Genomic DNA, 25,845 nt, shown 5'->3' on the forward strand with positions numbered 1-25,845 from the left:
TTTCATGCTCTTTGGGACTATCACTGAAGCATTCTGGTGAGATTGGAGATTGCTGTTTCCAAGAACGATGTTTATGGTATTTGCTTAATCTCTTGAATAGTATGCACTGGGCATTGTTCCTGAGAAATGATTTTCAATGCTTAAGAGCAGATGGTGTTTAACTGCTTATGTGACAGTAACAAAAAAAAAAAAAGTCGTAAGATAGCGGAAGAAGGAAGATTTTACAATATGTACTGAATAGTTTGCAGATTTATCTCTGTCAGTCCAAATGGAAAAACTGGCACCAGCTAGAAAAAAGCACAAGCATTTAGAGAAACAAATCTGTCAACTGTTTTGGGTACGTGCACTGTAGAGATTTAACTACATTTGGGGCACTCATAAAATTAAATAGTGATAAGCTTTAAACACTGGGATTTGTAAGTAACAGACTGTAGTTGTTTCAAATGCAATTTGTGGAGTTAATTTTATTTACAAGAAATGAAGAAAAACTTCAGTTTCATACTAGGCAGAAAAGCCCTCTCATGAGTTCCAAAGATTAAGAACCAAGTTGCACATAGTCTACCAGCAACTAAAATACTTTCACTAATCTAATTTCTTAAAAATTCATGCATTTCAAAGTCATTTACAAGCTACTAGCTAGATTTCAGGGATTATCACACAAACTGTTCTTGCAGATATGTGAGCTAAGTTAATAATTACATTTTACTCTTGTCCACTGGCATGAACGAAGATATCCTCTCTAGTAGAAGGCAGATATGAGCAAAAATCTAACCACGACAAATTAGACTTGATTCCAACCATTTTACAGTAATATCTGGTCTACTAGTTTTCCCAGTTAAATAGTTCAGTATTGTTATCATTGACGTAACAAAAAAAAAAAACTGGCTCCTAGCTACAAATTTGCTCACACTAAATTTACTTCTACTAGCTATTTTGTATAATTAAAAAGGCATCACTCTTCAAAGACCTCTTTTTTAGCAATTGTCTTTCCTTCACGATGTGTTCCTTTCCTGTCATATTTCAACCATATTTTGGACATATGATACAGCCTCAACTTAACTAGGTAATAAAAAAAAATATCACGAACCACATAATAAAGCAGAATGCACAAGACAGCAAGTTGGATAAATAATCTCTATTTTAAATTTGTCTGTTTCTACTGTTCCATCAGAAATACTTCAAACACCTCTTTTAACTAAATGGTGAAATAAAAATTGGTTTGAAGAATAACGATTTTTCAGCCAATTCCAAAAGCCATGTCCATGACAGAAGCTTGCAATTTTTGATAGATCTGACCAAAGACAGTGGAGCCATCAGAACAAAATTTACACTATTTCAGCACTCAGTACAGTGGAAAAATCTCGTATACTAGAATTAAACCAGAATTACTTACTGTGGAAATGGCATTGACCATGCCATTGGTGATTTGGTCTTGACGCATGTGCTTCACTACATCAAACTGAGCTGCACGTTGCTTGGGGATTACCTGGTCAGCAATCTTTTTCAGCTCAGAGTTAAATTTTTTGAACAAATCTTCAAACAGAAGAGAAAGAAGCTGGAAATACAAAACAATTGGATTAAGGTCTGGGAAAAATAGAAGAACACAGGTGTTTCGATATTTCTACCCTTCTAGTCAGCTGGAATGCAGCGTTTGTTTCTTACCTGATATTACTCTCATAAGTTTTTTTCCTTAACTTCTCAAATGTTTCACTTAAATAATTTCAAAATAGAAAGCAAAGTAAGAAGAGTCTAAGCTTATCTATTCATCTTTTTTTGTTTTGCATTGACCTTCACAATATCTTTGCATATGCGCCCACCAACAGGCAGAAAAAAAAAAAACCAAGCAGCAATACATCTCTTAAGAAGCATTGCAATTTAAATTCCAAATGGACTAAAAACACAGCAGCTACCAAATCCCAGAAGTGGTAGTTCCCAGTGTCGAAGGCACTGTAAGGCAGAACAAGCTAGGTATTCAGCCATCACAAGCCAAGATGTCCCGGTGTCAGTTGTACAATTTAATTTTTGTATGTGAAGAATTAAAACTGAATTATAACTGTATCCATTAACATAGACTTATTATCTCCTTCTCTTCTGAAAAGAATGCAAACTACTCTTCATTCTATCAGTGCGATGGGCCATTAGATTTCACTTGCTTTTCTCCACTTATATGTCACAACCGGACTCACCAAAGTGTTAGGCAAATGACAGTGTACAGCAGGTACATGGATTATAAAACATCATTTTCACTAGCATCACGTGCATTTAAGTATAACAAGATCTACTAGGAACTCACACAGATGTATGACTTGGCATTAGAAGATTGTCACTACTTTTCACAGAGATTAAGAGTAGACTAAGACAGTCTACACTGAAGATGTAAAGAGCATTTACTGTGCAGTCATTAAATTGTAAAACCTTATATAGAACAGTGATAATGTACGCTGCATGTTAACTCCTGACAAAAACAGAACCCTATTTCCATTCAGAATAGAGACAGTCTTCAATAAAAACTTTTTTTTTTTAAACCTGGTTTCGCTATAAGAGGAAGGTGATGGAGACCCTTTTCCATCCTGATCCTTGTAGTACCATTTTACAATGCAACATCCTCTCACTACTGTTAAAAGAAATCCAGTCACCTGCGACTCACTGCAGTGTCACAGCTTTTTTAAAGCCAAATTCAACAAGAAAGGAAAACATCTTTCATGAAGTTTATATTAGGAAGGACAACCCACTGGCATCTCCAAAAATCAGATTATGAGAGATGTGTTTCAAATGGAGGGAAAAGGGAAGTGCACAGTTTTAAGATGTCTGAAAGTCTTGTTAAACACAAAACAGACTCTTTTGAAGTCAATCCTGGTATACATTTAATCTCAACAGGTTTCTGCACAGGTCATTTAACAAAAACATGTCACATATAAAGACAATAGTTCCATTTTTGATTTCTTGATCTTAAAATCTTTACAAAGTCTTCTAGTTTCATGTGCTGTAGGGATTATAAACATCATCCTTCTTCCTCTCTGAAATAATAAAGTAAGCCAAACCCCAAGTACACAAACTTGCTAATATTCGCCAGTCTGAAAAGTGTTATGCTTTGCTAATTTCACTCACGGACTCTCAGTTTGTAAGAGCTCTGACTATCTGGCAAGGCAGAGTCTCACAATAACCACATTATTTAGGTCAAGAGTGAGTGATTAAAGAAAAAGGATGGAATGCCAGTGATAATATTCAATGGATTTCATAGTTAGTCCAGGGCCTTTCAGCCTGCTTAAGTCAGGATCACTAAAGAGCAAATTATATTACAGAAAAAAAAAAAATACTGACAGCTCATCAATTGATTTTCACTGAAAATCCAAAGAAAAATTAATAAAGAAGTTAAGCTGCTGAAATACAGTTTCACCAATTAGCTTAATGTCAGAGAATTCTAATTAGGCGCCTTGAGATTGCTATTTAACGTTTAAGCCTTTTGAGTGCCAAATTCTCCCTTTCACACAAACTGGTTGCAAAATTAAAGACATTAGGCAGCCTTAATTATATTATCAGAACAGCTGGGATTAGGCAATCTCTGAAGTCAAGGCGGTATTCTTTTGTCACAGGGTAGAAATCCCTTGCTTTCCAGGGTGCCGGATTTTGGTACTGTTCCATATCTCACCCATACAAAGCAAGCTGCATTAGAAACAAAAAAAAAATGAGGACAAAGAACAGAGTAATGCTTAGCAAATAATGAACACATTAAGGAAACAGAAAAGGTAGGTGAAAAGATTAAGCCTGAAATCGGTAGGTTTTGCTAACACCTCAGCTGGCACCTGGCCTGCCAAGCCTCTCGTGGCAGAAAGACTAAGAGAAAGCTCTGTAAACCAGCTTGGCTAGTGGATACAACTCTGTTATCTAAAGCTAAAGCACATTTCGTACTCTCTTGTCCCATGGGGTGTGAAATTAGCAGCTATTGTTTTCACACATCTTTATAAACACAATGCCTTTTATGTCTCTGCATTGTTTAGACCTCTATGTTTTTCTCCTCACATGGGAATCTTTTCTTTTTTTCCTTTATTCAAATTATAAATCAACAGGATTTTTATTCCAGGAACATGCTGGCATGAGAAGAAAAAAATAACAACAAAACCCCCTCACTGCTCATTTTATCTGCACAAACTTTAGCTAAACACAAACATTTAGCAGCTGACAAAAAAAGATTTCTACACTTCTTAGTCAGTAATCAAATCAACAATATTAAACTGATAACACGGCAGAGAGGAATTCAAGTGTTCAGCTTGAAATGAGCATTTAAAATATCACAAGGGATCCATAACTGCTCTTAAGCAAGTGTTACAGCCTCCCCCCTGCGCAGCTCTCCTTGATGCAGAAAAAATATGCATTGCCTTTGTTATGATGATCCTCTACATTTAAGACCCCTTCCCAGTTAATTTAAAACAACTTTGGTTGTTAACATCTGTGAGCAGAAGCCTTTTACTTACAGCCTGTAAAAACTTCTTACCGCTTTGTTTTCTGCCTCTAAATTATCAAGAAAAATAACTACTTGTCAGTCCAGTTAAGTAAGAGTAATATGATAGCAGAGCAGTAATTACATTGATCTGCAGCGACAGTGCTACAGCAAAATTAAAACAAAACAAACAAAAAAAAACAACAAACCCAACAAATAAATCCATTGTAGATTGAAATATTTATCCCACTAGAATATTGCACTTATGCCTTACTATTCTGCTTTGCTACAAGAGTAGAATCCTAATGGACAATCACATATTAACTTGAAGAAAAGAATTCCTTTCCTATGCGGTTAAGAGCTTTCATTGTTTAATTTGTACTCAGAACATCGTCTTAGTTCTGCTGACAACTAGGAAGCAAAGTACATTTTTATTCTGAAATGACTGCAAACTCTGTGTGCACATGCAATCTGTATTTGCGTTCACACATGTGGATGAGAACAAGGGTGAGTGGGAAGGAAAACAGGGATATGAGGCATCGTGCACTGTACTCCTAAATAAAAGTACAGTAAGATGAGAATTCCCATAAACTGGAACAGAAACTAATGGATACTGTTATTTGTGCTGCAACAGAAACCCCAATGCAAAGGACGTGAGGAGCAGAAATGCAGTTTCCCATGGTAAATTATGTATACTTGTTTGGATTTCTGATGCGTGATCAATAATCACAGATTATATTGACTGCCATAACTCCAATTTAAATTCACAGAGATTAGAACAATGAAATCCAATTGTTATCTAAAGAAAACATCCATGCCAGGGTAATTAAGCTGTTCCTTCACCCAGTAGGCAAATTCCTACTGCTCTAGGGAAATATGGTGGGTTGATGATTGGACTAAATGATTTTAGTGGTCTTTTCCAACCTTAAAGATTCTATGACTTTCTAAACTTCATTTGGCGCCAGCCATAAGCCACCAGCCTCTTTGTAAAAGAATGGTGCCAATCATGCATAAATTCAGCAAGCAGAGAAACCCACGCACTCTACTTTAATTAGTCAGTCATGTTAACCTACTATTTTCAGATATTTCAAATAATCCCTCCTAGTTCTGCCCTTAGTTAGCTGAAGATTTTTCCCACTAGTCGTTTTCTGTCAGAACTAGAAGGCACACAGCTGCACCCAGAAAAGACAGCAAGAGCTTCTGAAGCAAATCAAGTGTTTGCACTTCCATTCTTGAAGGCTCATAACAGAGCTTATTGCCAGAAAAGAAGTATCTAGTAAGGCTTTAAACCACATACTATTCATGTCACTCTAGAGGCTAGACGGGCAGTTGATAATAAATAAGTAATAATAGGGACTTCTCCAAATTACAGATGGCTCAAGTAGGTGTTCTGCTTAGCTGTTGCAGAAGCTGGGTTCTCCATAGTGGCTCAGCCCAGGCTTAATATATAGGTTCTCTCAACACAATGCTTCTGTAAGGGGGGATGGATTTACTGCAGAAGCCTCGGCACTGACAAAGGTACAATGGAAGTAAAACTGATGCAGTATTTACACTGTTCTGCCTTTTCATTTGTTGGAGGGGCAGAACAGAAGTCAGGATACAGTTTATTAGTCCAAACAACCTATCTATGAGTAAAAACAGAAAAGCTAATGAAAATAAAACCAGAGGAAAATGCTCCAATTTAGAAGGCAGGGATTCCCCTTATTATAAATCTATTAAAAACAGGTACTAACAAAACCCCAAAAGAGCCTTAGCTCTGAAGTAAAAACCTACCTGCCCTGCCAACTCCAAGCGTTTATTTCCATAGTAGTCTCTGTCATCTACTTTATTTTCTCCTTGAGCCAGAATTACTCTGCGCACCATTACTGCTGTATAAATGCATTTGGCACGGAAATTGAACTCCTTCACCTGTAATGAAACAAATGAAGAACAAACTGATGTTTCAGGACCAATTCCTCAGTTTTGACTCAGACACCAATTTAAAACACAAGAGAATCTGGCTGGACAAAAGAATTACAAAATAGCATTCTGTAGCTGAGAATGTTCTCTATCAAAAAGTGTTATTGTACTCTTCGTATTTGTTGTAGTTTCCATGGAAATAAATAGGAGGCATTACTTTCAGAGCAAGTAGTACAGGTAAGGACCTGAAGTAACAGCTGACAGTGTCTGGCTATGTGGAAAAATGTCATATGATAATAAATAATTCAATGGTACAGCATTTCATAAACAGACAGATTACTTTTGACTCAGTTAAAATATTTTTCTTCTGTTTGAGGATGATTTACTTCATCTCAACAACAAAGCAAAGACATTTCTTCCATGTCAACAAAGCTGTTCCACACAAATTGTACTGATTTTTCCATATAGAACAGTTTTTCTTCTCACAGTCAAAATCTGGGTAATCTGTGATAAGGATCTTTTTTTTTACTGCTCATTTTCAAACTCTAGCATGTTGCTCTCACAGAGAAGATTTGCAGCTGTCTTATTTCATATTTTGACCACACAAACCAAATACTTAATTCTCCCTTGATTGAAATCACACTTTCCAGAAATCCACCTGTCTTATTCCCAAAACTAACCAGGATAAAACTAGAAGAAAGAAACTGCCACATCTCTAAAAATAACCACACAGACCTACTTCAGGTAAAGAAAACACTACATACAAGAACATGGGTCAGAATAGTTGATGCTAGCAGCTCTCGTGCTTCTTCCATCTTTGTTTTCTTTGGGCCTCCCCACATCCTTTGCCTTCGTACTTTGTTTCCAATGTACTTCAATGCCTGTCAAGTGAAGCAATTAACTTTAGTTAATATCAGAGCTGTAACCTATAAAAACACACATATCTTTGCATTCCTTAATCAAACAGTGCAAAGCCACAAGCTACAGACAATACAAACTTCAAGCAAGCTGCAAAATACAAAACTGCATAAGCGAAGTTAATAAAAAAATCTCAAGAACTGAACATGATTATGATTATAATACATGTATACGTGTTGCCTATCTTGTGCTGATAACATCTGGAATTGGAAGTGTTAAAAGATCATGATTACTACAACGAGGATTGTAGATATAAGAAAAAAGATTGTAAATACCAAAGACATCTAGTTTATCTCATTAGACTTCTTCATCTCCAGTTCTTTTGTGTACTTGCTGAGTTTCATCTAGGTATAAAACGGTGAGGTGCACTCTGAACTTAAAGATGTCACTACTTTTCACATGCATTACAACATAACCCCAGGCTTCTGAAAACAAAGAATTTATTGACTTTGCTTCAGGTGAGCAGTTCAGAGCAAAGCCTAACTTTCGACAGGGCCTGCTGCTTAAAAGCCCCTGGCTTAAACTATCTCTGCAAAAAAACAAAGTGTATGTGGACTGCTGACAGAGCAAAGTGGTCAATATCATCATCTTTAGATTTTACAGCTACTAGCAAAAAGAAAAGATGCACCTGCATCTGTGTAAAAATTTGAGCTTTTTGGCATTCTTCCAGACTAGGAGCAAATGCAGCCATCACGTGTTCCTCTGTGCCAATCATCTGTACAATCTCTTGGTCACTTTCAACACCCATGGCCTAGGAAAAGAAGAAAAGACAGAAACCGCACAGGCTTTATGTTTACTCACTGACATTTGCTTATGCTAATTTGGTATTGTTTGTCTGCATTACTACTAAGCAAGAGCTAGTTCTTCCCTCAGAAACTGTGCCATCTGGCACTGGCAGTACATATTTTAGCTATGGAAGAACCCAAAATGGAAATCTTGATAAGCAGCAGGAACACACACACACACACACACACTCTTTAGACAGGAGTTAAATTCCACACTTCTTTTGAGAAAAATAAGTAACAACCCTACATGTGTAAAACCAAAACCAATTCAGAATCTACAACAAAGGAAGGTGAAATGACTTAAAAGATTACACATGGTCTCTTACCACAAGCAATTTCGCAAATGCAATTGTCTACGATACAGCACGTCCTATTGGAGAATTTTTTTTACAATACCTCTTCCGCAGCCCTTTGCATTTAGAAGATGACTTCACTACACAGTTCCACTTGAAAGCCATTCTATTATTTCGGTGATCCTTGGACACCTTGTTAGGCTTTATACCGCAGAAAAAGCTTAATAAACTAAGAAAGCGCTTAACAGGTTTAAAAAAATCTCTCTATCAGTAAGTGTTTCAAGGTGGCAGCCAGCACTGAAGGCCTTTGTGGATTCCAGATGGTGCTAAAGCTCCCCCTTCACACATTTGTCTGGAGCTATGCCATATCAAGAAACAGAATAATCTCACTAAACCTCTTCTGGTTGACTTATAATACGTTTCTCAGAAGTTTGGGAGGAAGTTACGTTTGCATTCATATTGTTCTTCAAACCGCCAGCCACAAAGACCGGTGTAAATAATGGCCTATGTAGACTCTGCATTCTGGTTTTCATTAAAAACTGGCAGTGTCCCAAAAAGCTACATTTTCCTCAAAAATGCACAAATACCTTTCCTTCTTTTTGCCTTCATGGGGTGTTATTTTGCCTGATGCCTACCTAACGCTATCGCTTTGCAGAACTGCTGCCCCAATTGTGAAGTACCCAGCTTTTTCTTTTTTCTCTTTTCTTCTTTCTTTCTCAACAAGGAGGCTGAAGTTCTTTTAACTTAGAACTTAATCTCTTCACCTGGTGGTTTATTAGAAATTAAAAGCAGCGCAAGAATAGCACAACCCATTAAAATTGTGAGAATGGTTCAGTTTTGATGCGAAGCACAGATCACTATTCCTTTATCTCAGACAAATTTGAGTGCCAAATCAAGACAGTTAACTGCGCCAGGTAAGAGTGGTTCATCCCAGTTCATTCCTACTAGGTAGTCATACCACTGATCTCAAAGCACTTCTCAGAACCAGAATTTGCCTGTGTGATATGACTGTAGTTAACTTATGTGACTATTTTTCAGATACAACTATGCTACTCATCCTTTCAAATAAGGTCACATAGTAGTAGTAAAAATACAAAACAAAACAAAACAAAACCCTCAGCAGAGAAGTAAATAAAATCCATCACAAGTTGAGAGTCAGTCTCATATGAAAGTCTATCAAAGCATGAAAGCTTTACCATAGTCATTTTCCATGCTTCTAGAACTTAGAAGCTAACCAGCAAATCAGTTTAGGAACCACTACTTGACCGACACCATTGTTACATTTAGTTTTAATAAGAAGAACATTTTATGAAGGGAATTCTTCGTATCACTCCAGGCACATAGCAGGAACACATTTACCTAGAACACATCAAATACAAGTTGATAAAGCATTGCTCCTCTTCCCACCACCAGATTCAAGGTAAGAAGGCAACCAGACAGTAAGAATCATGTGAAATGTGAACAGAACAAGCAGGGAAGAAAAAAACCAACAAAGATATCAATCTCCAGTTTTATTATGTTCTTTTGTCCCTTTAAAAACAGAAAGTCGCAGTAAATTAGAAAAGGTTGATCATTTCTTCTAACTTGACAAATAGTCTGATTAAAATTCAGACAACAAACAGATGAAAATAGGATATACCATCATACCACTGCAGATTTTCTAGTTCAAATTTGCAGCAGCAAAACTCACTTGAAAATTCAAAAGCTGTACGTGGGAAAGGCTGTAACATAATGTAGATTGCATTGTTACAGAAATACAAACTGGGGAAATTAATTCATGAGTAGTAATAACTACAATTTCAGGCAAATTACTAAGAAAGATATGCTGACGTAGTAGCCTACAAATAAATCCATGTATTCTCTTCTGCGTTCTCAAAAAACAGTCAGAACTGCACACACAAATCCACCTACATGCAGCGTGAATGGGGCAAACAAGGGCACATACTGGTATGAGATGTTTTCTTTGTTAGTAAATTCAGCCCTTGCGTTGCACTTGTCCTATCTTCCCCACTCACCCCCCACCAGAAGGAAAAAACCACCAACTAACCCAAGTCCCTCAGACAAAAACCCACTCCAGAATTAACTTATAATATTGTTAGGATAGTAACATGACATTCTTGGGTTGCTACTTGTGTTACAGGAACACTGTCACAGGGTAAACCATGACAAACACCAAGGATGTGTGAAGTGCTACTGATCCCAGGACAAAGCTGATAGGAAGAGAATTAACATTAAAGCACAGTTAGCCATAAGTTCTCTTGTTTGTTTTTGTTTGGAAGGCAATGCTGCAAAAGAATAATTTTACAGGAAAGTGGGGGACAGAGGGAAGGGACATGCTGCAAAGGGATGACTTAGAAAGAGCAGTGAAGGGATTAGAAAGGAGATGGCAGCAAGCTGATGAAGAGCGTGGTTGGAAGGCTAGCAGTCAATGGATGCAATAGAAGTCAAAGCAAACATTAACAATACTCATATTATTCTGGGTTCAAGTGGGATAAAGTGCTCCAACTAGGGTCAACTGCTTCCTAGGACTGGGGAGGATCCTGTTGCACAAAGTCTGTGTGTGTACGTGTGGATACACACACTCATACACACGATAAAGTGTGCATGAAAGAGTGAGAGCCCAGTTCTTCCTCCCCCAGCTTGTGTCTTAATGATGATGTCTAGGCGTTTCCATGGCACTTGCCTAGAATGTAGTTCTGCAGTCCATCAGGCTAAATTACAGAACGGAGACAGGCAGATGACTGGATTAAAAAGATGTCAGGGAAGTTCAAGGTTGACATCACAGACAGAATTGGTCTGGAGCTTTCATAATTCTAAAGATACGAGCTATGAAACTGTAGCCATGGAAACCCATAATTCTGTGGGTCCAGCAAGACCACCACTCAGCTGTTCCTCCAGGGTTGCATCTTAACAGCTCCAAGGCTAACACAATTTTTGTTTAATATGAAACTCAACCTACTGTTTACATCTTTTGCTGCAAGTCTTAGAGCATCTCCTTACAATCTCAAGATAATTCATCCAGGAACTTGTAACATAAAATTTAGCTTTTAAGCCCGCCCTTGGCTACATATAACTCTCTTCCTTCTCCAGCTGGTTTTAGTGCAGCACACAACCTTCGTTTACTTCAGCCTCAGAGCCTACCCAATCCAGGCCATACATCCAAACCAAAGATAGTCTTTACCTTAAAACAGTTCTAATTCCATGCAAAAATGGCAGCAGCATCTCATCTGTAGCCTGATGTTTTTCAAAATAGGAACAACAAACACCGTAAATATTGCTCTGGTTACATGTGTATATTAACTAATAAAGCAACCTTATTCAGTAAGCAAGTTACTTTTGTCTAATGCTTTCCACTACAAGGAGTTTGAAAATCTTGGCAGATACATACTTTAGGAACAAAATAGTTCACTTTATACTACTTCAAACCAGAAACTACATTTACACATATAGGTGCCGCACAAATGCTTCTGTCTCTTCCAAGAAAAAAAAAAAAAGGGAAAAACATCTGTGTTAGCACAGCAGCAAAGGACTAAGTGCCCAAAAAGCAAAGAGTAGGTACTTCGAGTTTGTTCTAGTCTACTCTCAGGAACTTGTCTATTGCAACTTATCATATTTCATTTAGTTGTGGTCAATGCATTAAACTTCACAAAATCATGGCTTACATGTACTCATTCAGCACAACTTGCTGCTGATTCTTCTAATATGTCAATCACAAAGATTCTTACAGGTCAGGATGGCAGAAGAACTCATTCAGGCTTGCAGTTTAGAACAGACTATGTAAAGGATGAACTGCAAGGTAGATGCTCCTTCTAGGATGACCCTACACAGGCCAGTTCCCCTGCCTATCCACCTTAAAGGACCTTTAGAGCCACACTACTATTTCCTTCTGCATAGAAAGGTGATGACAAATAACCAGTTCTAAATTACCCCAAAAAAGGATGATGATCACAACCCAGTTAAAGAAAGAAAGATCTGCTTACCCATCCCAAAGGTCAGGGCTCACCAAATACTTCAAAAAGAAAGATCTCTAGGTAAAGAATATTTCCCTCTGGCAGCCAGCCTCTAACTGAGGCTTAAGGAAGCTTGTTCCATCCCTTCTGGTCACACGGGTGAACTGCTTTCACCTGTGCTACCAGGGCTCACTGTGTCCCTTCACCAGGTACTCCATCATTGGTTCAATCCATGAGTTAGCAATTCCCATGCTCCTTCCTTCCTCAAGAAAGAAAAGGTGGGAACAACATACAGAATCATACAATCATTAAGGTTGGAAAAGCCCACAAAGATCATCCAGTCTGAACATCAATCATATGTTCAGGCCTTGCCATAAAATGTTGTCAAGATGTGACCATGAGTCACGCCTGAAACAGGAAAGTGATCTTAGATTCTAGTTAAAATAAGCACTTTTTGAGCTTTAGGCCTCAGCTATGTTGGTCTTCTTTAGTATCTGTAATGCTCTCTACTTCACAGCCCTTGCTCTTGAGATGAAAATGCCTAAGGGATGTTATTGCCTCCACTTTGGAACTGAGGCCCAGGAAATCAAAACTTCAGACCTAAGACTGTGTATACAACTTAACTTCAGCCCTTCCAGATACACACTGTGATACAACCTCTACGTTACAGAAGGAATACTTACTAGTAACAAGTAAGATCCATGCTCTGTGCCCTTTCTACTGAAAAGAATTACTCTCCTTGTTTTTCCAACAAATGTCCTGAGCAGAATACAGCTGTGTGAGAGCTCAGGCTACAAGGGGATCCTTTGGTTAGAAATTTTCTAATTTCAGGGCTAGAGTCTTCATAGTAGTTAAATAAAAGCTATATTCACATTACCATAGTGACCAAGAAAAAAAAAAATCAGAAGGTGGTATCTTCTTAATAATTAATTCAAAAATCTATTGGGACTTTTAGTTTCCAGCTGGAGAACCATCAGCAGTAGAAGGAAGATGTCTCAAGTTCACATGCCATTAAAAGAAAAAGTAAGGAGAATGATGACTCATGAATCCATTAAGCAGTAGTCAAGAATGGGGCAGTCAGAACAGTTAAAAGGGGTGCATCTAACTCTCTGCTGGACCAAATCAATATAAGGCTGTGAAAAGCACGACTGTGTCCAACAACTGCAACCCCTTATTTAATAAATAAAACAAATATGCAACATTTATCTAGAATTTTAGAAGTATATAAAGGCAGGTACATAACTAAGCTCAGATTGTTGGAATGTGATCAAATAGACCATATAATGCTGCTAAAAAGAAAACAGAAAACCCACAAACCAATGCATAACCTCCTCAGACTTAATAACCCTGAGCAGTTACTTGTGCCTGTGGTCAGGTATTTATCTATACCAGCAGGACGTGACAAAATGTAATAAAAGTCTGTTAGTGAAGGTGGAACCCAGCTGTTTGGTGCTTGAGCAAATGGATTATGGGCTACATTAACACTTTCCTGTAACAGAAAAGTTATGAATTTAATTCTGACACTCTTATGTGCATTTCTCCCCACAAATGGTCTCTCAGCCTCTTTCAACACTGGTCATGGAGACCAGATGATTTCCTCTAACTGTTTCAAGTGATTAGCATCAAGAGACATAAGACATTTGCTTCCCATGTCTAGAACCAATTATCTAGGTATTTTCTAGAACCAAACCCAAAGCACTTCCTGCAAGGAAGCTGATTCCTACAACTCAGAGCTGTGGTAACACAAAGCCTGTAGCTGCAAGCTTCAGCACGCAGCACTGCTGGCAGGAACTTGATGGATGATGTGAGCGAGTGCTGACCTCTGCTGGCAATATATTTCCTCTGGCAGTTATCCCATTGCCAGCACTTGTTTGCTAGGAAGCACTATAGGTGAAGACAGTAAAAGAGGTATAGAAGTTACTTCTGCTGGCTGGTGAACCCAGGGGGAAGGCCCTCAGTTTCCCTCTAGCAGCAGGTATCCTTGAGTGAATCAAAATGAAAGTGAAAAGCAGAGGGCAAAATAAGATAGTTCCGGTGGTTTCAGAGGCAATGAGGGCCATGCCATGATACTGTCACCAGCTCAACTGGCAGGGCAAATACTCCATATTCACTCCAGTTCTTCCACTGGATCAAGTCTTTTCATTGGTCCCACCAGGGACCTCTTTAAAACTATCATATCTGTCTACATTCACTGCACTGAAGAGAGCGTGCCTGAACTGGAGATTCTGAAGGCTGTGAGATTCCATGAGTCTCCTGTCAAGAAATAAAAGCCACTCTAGTCATCTTAAAGGATTTAGGACTAGGTCTAAGAACTGCAGGGCCTCCCCAAAAGCAACCAGTTGTCTTTATGGTTATGACTGGAAGTTACATATGTCCAGTTCATGGCTATGTCATGTCACTGCATCTGAAATTAAAAAATATTATACTACTCAGCAGTTCATGAGTTCTGGGGAGAACAAAACCAGAAATGGAAACCCTTAACATAAGTTGCAACACAGTTCATTAGAAAGCAAGAAAAAAAGAGAAAACCTTTACAACTTTCTGCAGCAACATGACTACAGGCAGAGAGACTTTACAAAGCAAGAAGTGTTTGTCTTGGCACAGCAATGTTCTCTTACTGAAAATAGCAGTGCTTTTCTCCTTTTTGCTGGACAACCAAGACAGTATCCCAGGGGAAAAAAACCTCTTTCTCAGCCATGCCACGTCCTTCTGTACATATTAACTTTTGAGAGCTGCAGTCTATCTTCATTTTTGACTACAGTATGGATACGTATTTTTTCAAACCAAGAGTTGTATTACCTTAAAGATGATAGCAATAGGAATATCTTCTGACAGAGTGTTATGCCTCAGGTAAAATCTTCCTTGTTTCACAACTAAGTTTGTTCTGCTCTTCTTCTCATGAGTGGAACTAAAGTTAAAAAAAACAAACATATTATGTGGAACAAAGTTTGCACTGACACTCCAAGAATCTCCTGCATAAAACTTAGCAAGCTTGAGAAATCATTTAGCTGAACTAACATTGTGTTTTTCTCTTTGAAAAATTACATGACAACTGTGAGATACCATCCCTTAGCACCAAGATAGTGGGCTATTATCATCTGTGATGTGGAAGGCCAGTATTCAGCTCACTCATGCACAAGCCCACACTTTTCAAGAGCATCTGTATATGGTTTTATCCCTGAATCAGACGTAACCAGCAAAGTCAGTCTGTGCACAGATACTGTGACATCAACAGTAACAAGAAAACAGACTTTCAGTTGTACTTTTGCATCATTTAGGGGAGATGTGGGAGGCCTCGAGGAAAAGACAAAATAGCCCTGACATCAAACAGTGACAAGCACCATACTGTTCCAGTAGGCAGCTTAAAACAAAGCCAAAAGGCAAAAAAGATAAATAAAACTCAGCTGAGGAGGAAAGGCCAGACTTAGACTACTTTTCAATTTTCAACAATTTCTGAAGTATAAAAACATTTTGTTTCCTTCTCAATTGCTTTTAGAAGTTTTAACACCAATTTGATTGAGACAGTCAGACAAAAGGTTATACCCTATTTCCACAGCAGTGACTTTATGTTATTTGCTATGAAATGAGGTCATACATCATCAATTATAAGGTTCAACTTGTTATATTAAAAATTTGAATCCACTTTTCCTAGTCTAGAATGAATACTGAAGCATATGAGCAACTCCCACTGATTTTCACAGGACTGCTCTCCTAATAGATTCTGGGACTGACATCTAACCATACAAAATGATAGCAGCAAGAGAGGAGCACTGAACACTTACACTTATTCTCCATTAAACTATTTTAGAGAGAAAACTACTCAGCTACTTCAACTACAACAACTAATGCTCAAATTGTCATTTTTATCTTCTTTATGTAATTGCAGGAATCTACCATACCTGGTAACAGAAGCACCCACTGTGCCTTTTCTATCAGCTTCCACAATTATTCTGTTTTTGGATAACTGCTCTTGGATAAGGATGACTTTCTCTACACCTTTAACAATGAAATAGCCACCTATTCAAAAGAAAAGAAAGGTTTTGTGTATCAGTATCCCTGCACCTTACTCATCTCTTTCAGTACGCCTTTGAATACAAATTATTAGAAAGCAAGCAGTGAGTATTTAAAGGACAAAACAGGAGAGCAAATTTTCTCTTAATAAAGTAAAGAATAAACTGTCTAAAAGCTATGATTTCTAGGAAAACATTCCATTAGATTAAATTGAACTTTTGCTAGGTTCAAATTCAGTCTTCGAGATGTAAGAATGTGTTTGGGAAGTGCTTGGACAGAATAAAAGTGGCCAGAGAGAGCTCTCAGTCAAACTTAACACTGTAAAGTTGAAAAAAACCAACCCTCAAACCTCTAAAGTAACCATGTTTATTTAAGGATGTTATAGAATTATTAATTTTACAGTACTGCCTGCCAGAAGAGTATATCACAAGGACATCAAAAGAGAGCTGGCCATTTCAGATACTTGTTATCAAATTAAAAGAATAAGTCTCCCATAATTTACTCACTTGCACTCTCCAGCACTCCAGGAAGAAATTTATTTTGTATTACTTTAAAAATGTATTTCAATGTTGCAGCTAAGACAATCTAAGGAATACGCTCATAAGTGATGTTCGATTCCTTTGATGTCTTAAATTGTAGCTGTCTATTAATGCTCCTCCAGCACAGAACAGTATGTCACTGCATTTTCCCATCATGCACAAGCACAATCCAGTATGTGCTTCAAAAGCAGTATATTAAAAGCCAAGACCTTGCTTGTTAGAACCCTTCATCTCCTCTCTGCATATAAAAGGTTATCATATAACACCTTATTCTCGCTTTACAGAATGCAGTAAATGAAGGTTCCTGCTCTGGAGAATATTGTTTTATTCCCCTCTTCCCTGATCTATTTCAATGCCATAAACTAACTCCATCGCTATTCCCTTATAATACATCTCTGTCCAATGTTATATGCACATCCCAACTTCTTGACACTTGCAGAGTGTTGTTTTTGTGGTTGAAAGCTCTGTCTGCAAACACAAACATCCCCTGCTGCTACTTTCAAAAGCCTGATGATTTCTTTTAATTACAGGTTTATATTCAAGAAGTTCCCACGACGGCTTCACAGTGGTAAGAACCATAGCAATGGGGTATTCATCTGCTCAAAAAGAACTTGAATGGAAACGCACCTGGGTCTAAAGGACATTCATTGAGTTTTGCAAATTCTGCTGGAGTTTTCCCAGTAAGAACACAATTGGAGCTACGCAGCATGATAGGCATTCTGCAAGAAAATCACAGTTATAAGACAGAACACACTTAAGGTACTTAAAACATAAGCAAAATACAAACAAGTTTTTTCCTTTAATCCAGCCTTATTTCACAGACTTATGACATAACTTTATTTTTTAATGGAGAATATATGCTTTTTTTGCAGTTTCCGTTACCTATTGCAATACACCACAAAATAACTTAAAGACTCAAATTTAGATGTTCTTTTAAAAAATGACTCAGACCAATAAACGTTACGACAGCTACAGAAGCACAGGATTCTTTCTAACTGCATTATCATGTATCATGTTCTACTGACAAATGGGATGGATACTTACTGTAGGAAGTGTAACTTCTTAAGCACCTATCTTCTCTTTCCTGCCACTATTCCAGCTTTGGTACAGTCACATATTAAACAATGGCAGTAACCCAGTGGCATTGGGTTGGCCTTGAAAAATCTTGTCTACAAAAGACAAGACATCTTTGTTGCCTTTAAGTGGAGCTGTGCTATAACTGCCAGCTATTTTGCTTTTTTGGTATGGTTAAGAGCTTGTCTTTCTCATGCACGTGATTATTTCTTTATGAAACCAGATGTTCTTCACAATATTAATACCCTTAAGTCATTTGACAGTTGATAGGAAAATATTATCAGTAAAAGATACTCATCATTTCTCCAAAAACTTTGCCTTGGCTCTAAAATAAATAGATTTTAAAGTAGAGTTTAGTCTAACCTGGGAGAACCAGAGCCTGCTTTACTCATTTCACCCTCTGCTCCCACAGACATCTCTACATTTTATGTATGAAAGAGTGAACAAAACACCTTTGGCTACCAAGTAAACATGATTATTCCCATTTTGCAAAACACATCATTTGCAGCTCTGCTATTCTTTCACACAGTTTCCTCCAGTTTTATATCAATACAAACATAGACAACATTCATCTTTATACCAATTCTCATAAATAACCTTCTTTGGAAGGAGACCAATTTGCAACAGCTTTTGAAAAATCAGATTTTGTAATGGAGCCTATCAACCATACTGTGTAGAGCTACTCATCAAGATTTCTCTATTGTCTCTTAAGAAGGAAGCAAGGTTAGCCTGCATTTATTTTGCAACGCAAACTTTTCCCAACACAGCAGCAAATAAAAAAGAGTACCAGAAGTTTGATATCTTACCTGCCAATAGGTAATGCATTACGGATGATCCTCTGGCTACCTCGGGTATATTCAATGTCCACTGTAATCGGGGCAGAGTAAGTCATGTCTCTCAGGCGGCACTAAAAACAGAACAGTCCTATGGTTAGGTGGCTGAACAGCGTTCTCATGTTCTCTTTGTCTCTCTCTTCCACAAGACTCAATCACTGCTATACTGATCCTTCTGGTCTGCTCTCCTCAGATTTGCTCTGTGACTGTTGCTAACCCTTAAGTACTTCTGTATCTTCATGCAGGACAAGGTTTACCGCATCTGCAGAACACAACAGAGCAACTGACAGAAGGTCGTTTGTGACCTCATTGCACATTTTATACCTCTGATCTCCAGAATTGCAGATTTATCAGGATCCAGATGGTTAAACTTACGGTTCTATACGGCTTTTCTGAGTATTGATTATGCATTAGTATAAGGGAATTAAGACTGTACTGCGCACTGAGGATGCATCTGTAAGGTAAAACATGCCTCAAGAATCACTGCAAACTGGTTACCCCTTCTCACCACACAAAAAAGTAAACAATTTCTCTAGTAATAAAATACCGATGCGTACAAGCAGATATAAAATTGTGACTTGTAGGAAACTGGATCCCACTGTGCTCCTGGCAACTTCGTTGAATTTAAAAGTAATTGACAACATATTCATTTCTAATTACTTCAAATTCATCTGTACAAACAGTTGACAAAACTCACGTAAGAACTGTGTAAGGAGAGTTAGATCACTTCATCAATATTACCTGAGCAAAACAAGGCTTCAGTATTCTTTGCGTGTGCTTTGTCCACATAAAACACACTATAACCCATTGAAAGAAAAAAGAAACAATATCTAGCAATAAGCATCAGTGAGAATACTTGAGATACAAGAGTTGGTTATTCTAAATTCAGGGTGAACATGCTCCTTGAAGCATTTATTTTGCCTTCTTGTGCTTGTACAATCACCTCGCTTTACAACAGACAAGGATTTTGATTACCTTATTCTTAGGCCTGAGTTGCTAGCTACTATTTCTCACATGCAATTTCATTCACATACAGAAAATCCTTCTCATCTCATTTTGTGCACGTTCAAATGTACTGATTTAACGTTGGCAAAAAATTGTGAACCGTGAGCTGGACTCTACTACATTTAGTTTACTGTTGATGTTGATACTGAGTTATTGGCTTTACTTAAAACAGTTCCATTGAGCTAAATGAGAGCTGAGCCAGATTGTAGAATACAGCAACGTGGCCATGCGCAAGAGGCAACGACCAGTAGAGGGCTTTTTTACAGAATATCTCCCAACCGCAGAACATCTCTGTGAAAGCCTAAAGTGTACCACATACATTACATGGAAGAAAAAAATACACATATAATAATAATAATAAATAAATAAATAAGATCCAATTTCAAGTGTGAAATATATACAATAAAAAAGAAAACATCCAAAATGACAACTGATCTATCAGGTTGACAATAGGCTGCATGTAGATAAATGGGAAAAAGAGATGCATGTTCCAAGCTCTGTTTTTCTTCTTCCTTATATGTAAAGAAGCTAGCTTACTTTCTACCAAAACCAGAAGACTTTCTAATTCCAGAGCAGCATCACTTGTTCTTCAAGAGTCTTTATTTCAGACACACACAATCTATCTGTTAGGCTACATTCTCACAACAGGGAAAACAGCTTTATATGCAGTCCATAAGACTAATGGTCTGCAGCAGTTTGTAATATTATTATCAACTTCCAACTGCTCAAAGTTTCTGTGTTTGCTCTCTATCTGACTGAGACTTAAAAACTGCAAGGGATGTACTTCCAAAGACGACTGGGTCTGAAGTGATCTACAGTGCAAAACGTAGCTGCCATGAAACACTGAACACAGCTATTCACACATGTCAGGGCAATAACAGAAGGAAGATTTACTATGCGATGTTTAAATATGAAGCTTCTTTTTACAAGCATGGTAGCATGTGTTGTATCATAAAATGTGGCACGCCTGTGCTTGAAGTAAAATCAGATGCAGCAGGTCAAACCAAGGTCAAACCAAGAACCCCTCACAGACACAAATATCAGTACCTCATGAGGCGATACAGGTCGTGTCACATTGAAACTTTCTTCCACATCTGGAGTACCCACATAGATGTTGAGGTATCTGTAACACAAAACAATCTCAAAATGAGCCAAATGTCTTCCAGGCAACCTGAAGGAAAAGGAGTTCTACAACAAGTAGAAAATGAATTTGCTTTGATGTGAAAGTAGATTGATTAACAATAAGCAATGATTCTTCCCAAAGTAACCCACTGTATTTGAACAGTGTTATAGTTAGTTAAAACTTAAACTGCACATACAAAAATAAACCCACACCACCTTTGCAAGAAGGGAAATGGAGATTCCCCTCCATCATCTGAAACTGCTAAGTTACGGAAAGATAGTGACATAAAACATTGTTAACAACAGTTAAGTCTATTTATCAGGATTATTCTTTAAGCATCTGTGTGTATGTGGTCCAAGTAAGAGGAAAGTACGCAAGACCTTTGCTTCATTTATGCCCAGGCTGATGCTTGTAAACACTTCACAGTCAATAATAAACCCGTGTAACTTTATGCAAGCTACTCCTGACAGGGAAACCAGCTTTATGCTTACTTCAAGTACCACATTGGATCAGCATCACTTGTCACTTTTTCATTGGCTTTCATGATTTTCTTAATCTGAAAAAAAGAAAAAGAACTGAACCATTTCTTTTTTTCTGACTACGAACAGCCAGTCCCTTCCCACCAGGAAAACATACCTCCACATTGATAAAATAGTTGAATGAGTCTATGTGCTGCTTCACAAGTCCTTTCACCTGAAAAATACATGCATGCAGCAAATAGCATCAGCTTTAATAACACTGATCATATAAGGCAGACATTGAAATATAAGAATTTATAAGTGCTTTTGGATCGTTAAATTTTTTCAGTGGACAAATTTCTTAGAGCTGCCTGAACAATCTGTCTGGTTCCACACTATATGTTTCCAAGTCTACACCAGAGCTGAGACAGAGAAGTAACTCAGAAAATGCACAAAGCGAGCACCTAGCAGATTTTGAAGTTATATAACGGAAGATAGGGACTGCATGTCAAAATATTTTGTCAATCTTTTGTCTTTTTGTAGCACAGCTAACCATTCGTGTTACTTGAGAAAGCAGTGATCTGCATCCTGGGAAAGGCAGCTGCCAGAATGAGACAGAGTCAGTGAGAGAAGAGAAGTGGGTTGTTAAGGAAGTTAATAAAGAAGGGAACAGCCACACAAGGACAAGACAGACTCTCATAATAAATCTGAATTTGCTTTGTAGGTAGGAAAAGAGAGCACTTGCTCATATGTAGTATCACAGAACCAACAGCACCCTGTTTTCCTGCAAGATCACGCTGCCACAACAACAACAAAAAAAAAAAGGTTGCAGGGACTGTACACTGAGAAGGAAGGGAATTAACGAAATCAGGCTGAAAGATGCCTGGTTGAAGGGGGCAACACTTCCAGAAACTGATTAGAGGTGCAGAGGTGGCCGCTATTCTGCAGAGGTACCCGTGTATGTCATAGGCTTCACCTTCACACACAGTTCTTTCACCACACTGCCCCCTTCCATTCTCACTTCCAGCTGCCAACTACCTGTTATTGCAGCCAATTCATTTTAAGTAGAACTGTGCCTTTACCTCATACCAGATTATGAGAGTAGCACTGAAATCAAGCAATCTCCAAGCTCAACCAAGCTCTGATATTTGTGAGCAGAGATATCCGCACACTGCAGCCTCTGCAGAATGCAGATCCGGGTTTCCCTGCAACAAAGACGACTGCAGATCCAACAGCAGTGTTTGTAGGGAGCTGATATAAAGACCAGGAGGAGGGCGTTGGGGTGTAGTGGGAGCCTAAACAGCTGCACTGCCCTGGCTGAACTGTGAAGCACAAAGGGCTCGGGGTGTTCCCGCCTGGGGCGGTGCATCCACTGACCTTCAGGAACGCGGGTAGGAGCCTCCATTTCTCCTGCAACCAAAACACACAGTGGGAAAGTTGGTTTCCAAAGGGTGACCAAACATGTGTGACAGCTGGTAATGTTTTTTGACAGTAGTTACATTTCACGTCACTTACGAAAGAACAAAAGACGGCCCAAAGTCAGCTCAGAAGAGCAGAAACTCCCGGAGGATGACTGGGACCACCTCAGCAGCCCCACGTGCTGCGCAACACCGACTAGGGGCAACACCCAGGCGCCAGCAGCACTCTCAGGTCTCCCTACTGCCGCAGAAGAATCGCCACTCCTCGCCCCTCCACCCGCGGCTTCCCCCCGCCTCCTGCCCTCACCTCCACCGCGCTCACGGGTGCCGCCGCCCGCTCCGCCGTCAGGGCGCCCAACTCCGCCGCCAGCGCCTCCATCCCACCCGGCGGACCCGGCGGAGCGTGACGTGGTGTAGCGACTAAAAGCGTCCCTGCTCCTCCTCGCAGAGCCCGAACGTTCCGGGCACGGGCAGTTCCGAAGCGGTCCGGCCTCGGCCGGCTGATTGTTTTGTTCCTAGCGCACAAATGCCCCAAGTAATTCAAGCTCTGCTTGAATCCTCCGGCTTGTTTTTGTTTTTGTTTTTTTTTTTTCTAGTTTTGTTGTCCTAAAAGCACATTCGCCGCCCTGTGTGCAACGAGTCCCTCATCACACTCTCAGAGGAGATATTGTATTTTTATTTCATGATTGCAAACCTGGGTGCTGGGTGGGTTCTCATAGATCACACACAAGCACAAAATGATCTGCACAATTGTTATACACCAAAGTTATAGAGTCTGTATTTTTCCAGTCTGTTCTCCTCGTGATAATGGCTCAGCACTTTCCATACAATGACAATATTGCTGACTCCGTAATTCCGTGGCTACACACGCTCAGGGGAAAGGTCTGCATGTGGGCTGGGGGCTGTGTGACCTGCGGGTGTGATGATCTGTGACCTGGTTGAGATCTGTGGGCTAAAACCGGGGGCCAGACAAACAAAGGACGTCTGGTGGTTGGGATCTGCTATGGCCACCTAAACCAGGGGGAGCAGTTGAGGAGCCTTCTCTCATCTGCTACTTGAGGTGCCAAATCGCAGGGCTCATCCTGATGGGGAAAGAGCTCTCCAGCATAAGGAATTCCGCAGAGGAGGCAGGAAACCGCCATGGCTGAGCAAAGGCCTGTTGGTCAGTGACATCACCGAGCAACGGGCTATGATGTCACCAAGTGATGTTCTGTGACTGCAGCACCCTCACTGCTCAGCTTTGGGTGCAAGCAGAGCCTGGCACAGTCAGTCTTATGCCTGGACTCCTGCCAAGTGTGTGTGTGTGCGAGGCTTGGAGATGGAGCGAGTATTTGTCTTGGGTGCTGGGCTGTGCTGTGAGCACTGCTGGCAGTGGCTCTTGGTGCCCATCCCTACAGCCGTCACTTGCATTTCCCTGACCTGTCTGGCTCAGGCAGCTGGAGCCCCACAGGGTGCATGTGCAGCAGCAGAAGTGAACTGGGTGGGGACACGTCCTCCAGGGTGGCAATGAATGCTGGGACATGAGGAGCTGCTAGGGCTGCATCCTGAGGGCTCTCTGTGTGTGGAGCATGGGGATGAACGTCATCTCAATTCTCCAACCTTAGTTTTCCGCAGAGTCTCGGTTTTACACAGAACAGAGCTGAGGCACAACAAGCTCTGTCAACAAATATTTGCAATCAGGATCTGAGCAAATCCACGCAGCAAACTGAAGTTTAATGTTCTTCTCTCTCTTCTTCTTAACCAATTCCTCACCAGTAGTGGTGGGAGGAATGGATTAAATCAATAACCAAAGGCTTCATTTTTACAAACCCTTAAACCAGTAGAGCTGCCAGTCTTCACTGCACCCTTCACAGCCTCCCCCACCGTAGCACACACACCGCACACGTAGAAATAACTCCCAGCCTGGCCTTAACCATATTCAGTCCATGCTCTGTACTTCAAGGTTTCAAGTAATTGTTTCATACCTTGATGTAACCCCATTCTGCCTGTTGAGCCTCTTTATTCCGCAGTGTGTGGTTAGTATGCATTGCAATATGGGGCAAAAGCCCACTATCATTCATCCTTAATTAAAAAGACACAAGCAGTGGAGCGCTGAATTAGAAGTGCAACAACGTACTATCTCGGAATTTGGGCTTACAAAATGTAAGAATAGGAATCATCAAATGCAGCCCTGACGGAGGGGCAGGAATTATTTTTGCATTATTAAGAGAATCCAACAACCATCCTGCTTTCAGCATAGTCTCAGCACATTGTATCTGTGCGCAGGCCATACCTCAAGTCCATCAAAACTAGCCAACATGGGCAGATGATCAAGATAGAGGTAAGGGAAAAAAGCAATATTGATACGTTAACCACCTTTAATAAAAAACTTCATTTATGAATACTCCACCAGCCCCCGTTACATTAATACAAATCCTTAGCAATCAAAACAAACTTTTAATTATCCCCACTCATCCACCAGTCCTGAAGCCTGTTACGATTAACATACTCCCCATAGAGTGTAGCTACAGAATCAATAAGGTGGGAAAATGCTGCTAAGATCACTTAGTCCAACTGTTAGCCCATCCCCAATGTACCTCATGATCATGTACCTCAGTGCCACACTCACACATTTCTTCAAACACCTCCAGGGACAGTGACTCCACAACCTCCCTGGGCAGCTTCTGCCCCTGCAGCACCACTCTTTCTGAGAAGAAATTTTTTTTGATATCCAATCAAACCTCCCCCAGTACAAATGAAGGCCAATCCCTCTCAACCTATCACTGTTACCTGAGAGAAGAAGCTGTCCCCCATCTCCATACAACCTCCTTTCAGGTCACTGTAGAGAGCAACGAAATGTCCCGAGCCTCCCTCCTCCAGACTGAACAACTCCAGTTCCCTCAGCTGCTCCCTGTAAGACTTGTGCTCCAGACCCTTCACAACTCTATTACCCATCTCTGGATACACATGCTCCAGGGCCTCAATGTGACCTATGATCACACAAAGAGTACATTAATTTCATCAAGAGCCAGATGTCAAGGACAGTTCCAAATGTGTAATATCTTTTGCTCTATGCTCCAGCTGAAACTGAAAAGTTACAGAAAAAGGAAAGAGCCACAACA

General features: G+C 39.6%; 1 protein-coding gene across 1 annotated transcript in view; it reads right to left on the reverse strand.

Moving 5' to 3' along the window:
- The window catches only part of POLR3B (RNA polymerase III subunit B), a 67,191-nt gene extending 43,962 nt beyond the window's left edge, over positions 1 to 23,229 (reverse strand). Inside the window, exons 1-13 of the mRNA XM_010712465.4 lie at positions 23,052 to 23,229; positions 22,704 to 22,736; positions 21,505 to 21,561; positions 21,360 to 21,424; positions 20,793 to 20,868; positions 18,714 to 18,814; positions 17,461 to 17,552; positions 16,183 to 16,300; positions 15,083 to 15,191; positions 7,884 to 8,006; positions 7,102 to 7,218; positions 6,212 to 6,346; positions 1,394 to 1,555 (exon numbers count right to left, since the gene is read on the reverse strand). Of these exons, the coding sequence (XP_010710767.2) occupies positions 1,394 to 1,555; positions 6,212 to 6,346; positions 7,102 to 7,218; positions 7,884 to 8,006; positions 15,083 to 15,191; positions 16,183 to 16,300; positions 17,461 to 17,552; positions 18,714 to 18,814; positions 20,793 to 20,868; positions 21,360 to 21,424; positions 21,505 to 21,561; positions 22,704 to 22,736; positions 23,052 to 23,123 (1,260 nt within the window). The 5' untranslated portion in view covers positions 23,124 to 23,229. The remainder of the gene's footprint in view (positions 1 to 1,393; positions 1,556 to 6,211; positions 6,347 to 7,101; positions 7,219 to 7,883; positions 8,007 to 15,082; positions 15,192 to 16,182; positions 16,301 to 17,460; positions 17,553 to 18,713; positions 18,815 to 20,792; positions 20,869 to 21,359; positions 21,425 to 21,504; positions 21,562 to 22,703; positions 22,737 to 23,051) is intronic.
- Positions 23,230 to 25,845: the final 2,616 nt, after the last annotated feature.

The sequence above is a fragment of the Meleagris gallopavo genome, chromosome 1, assembly GCF_905368555.1.
Source record: "Meleagris gallopavo chromosome 1, MGAL_WU_HG_1.1, whole genome shotgun sequence".
In the NCBI taxonomy this organism is placed as follows: Eukaryota; Metazoa; Chordata; class Aves; order Galliformes; family Phasianidae; genus Meleagris; species Meleagris gallopavo.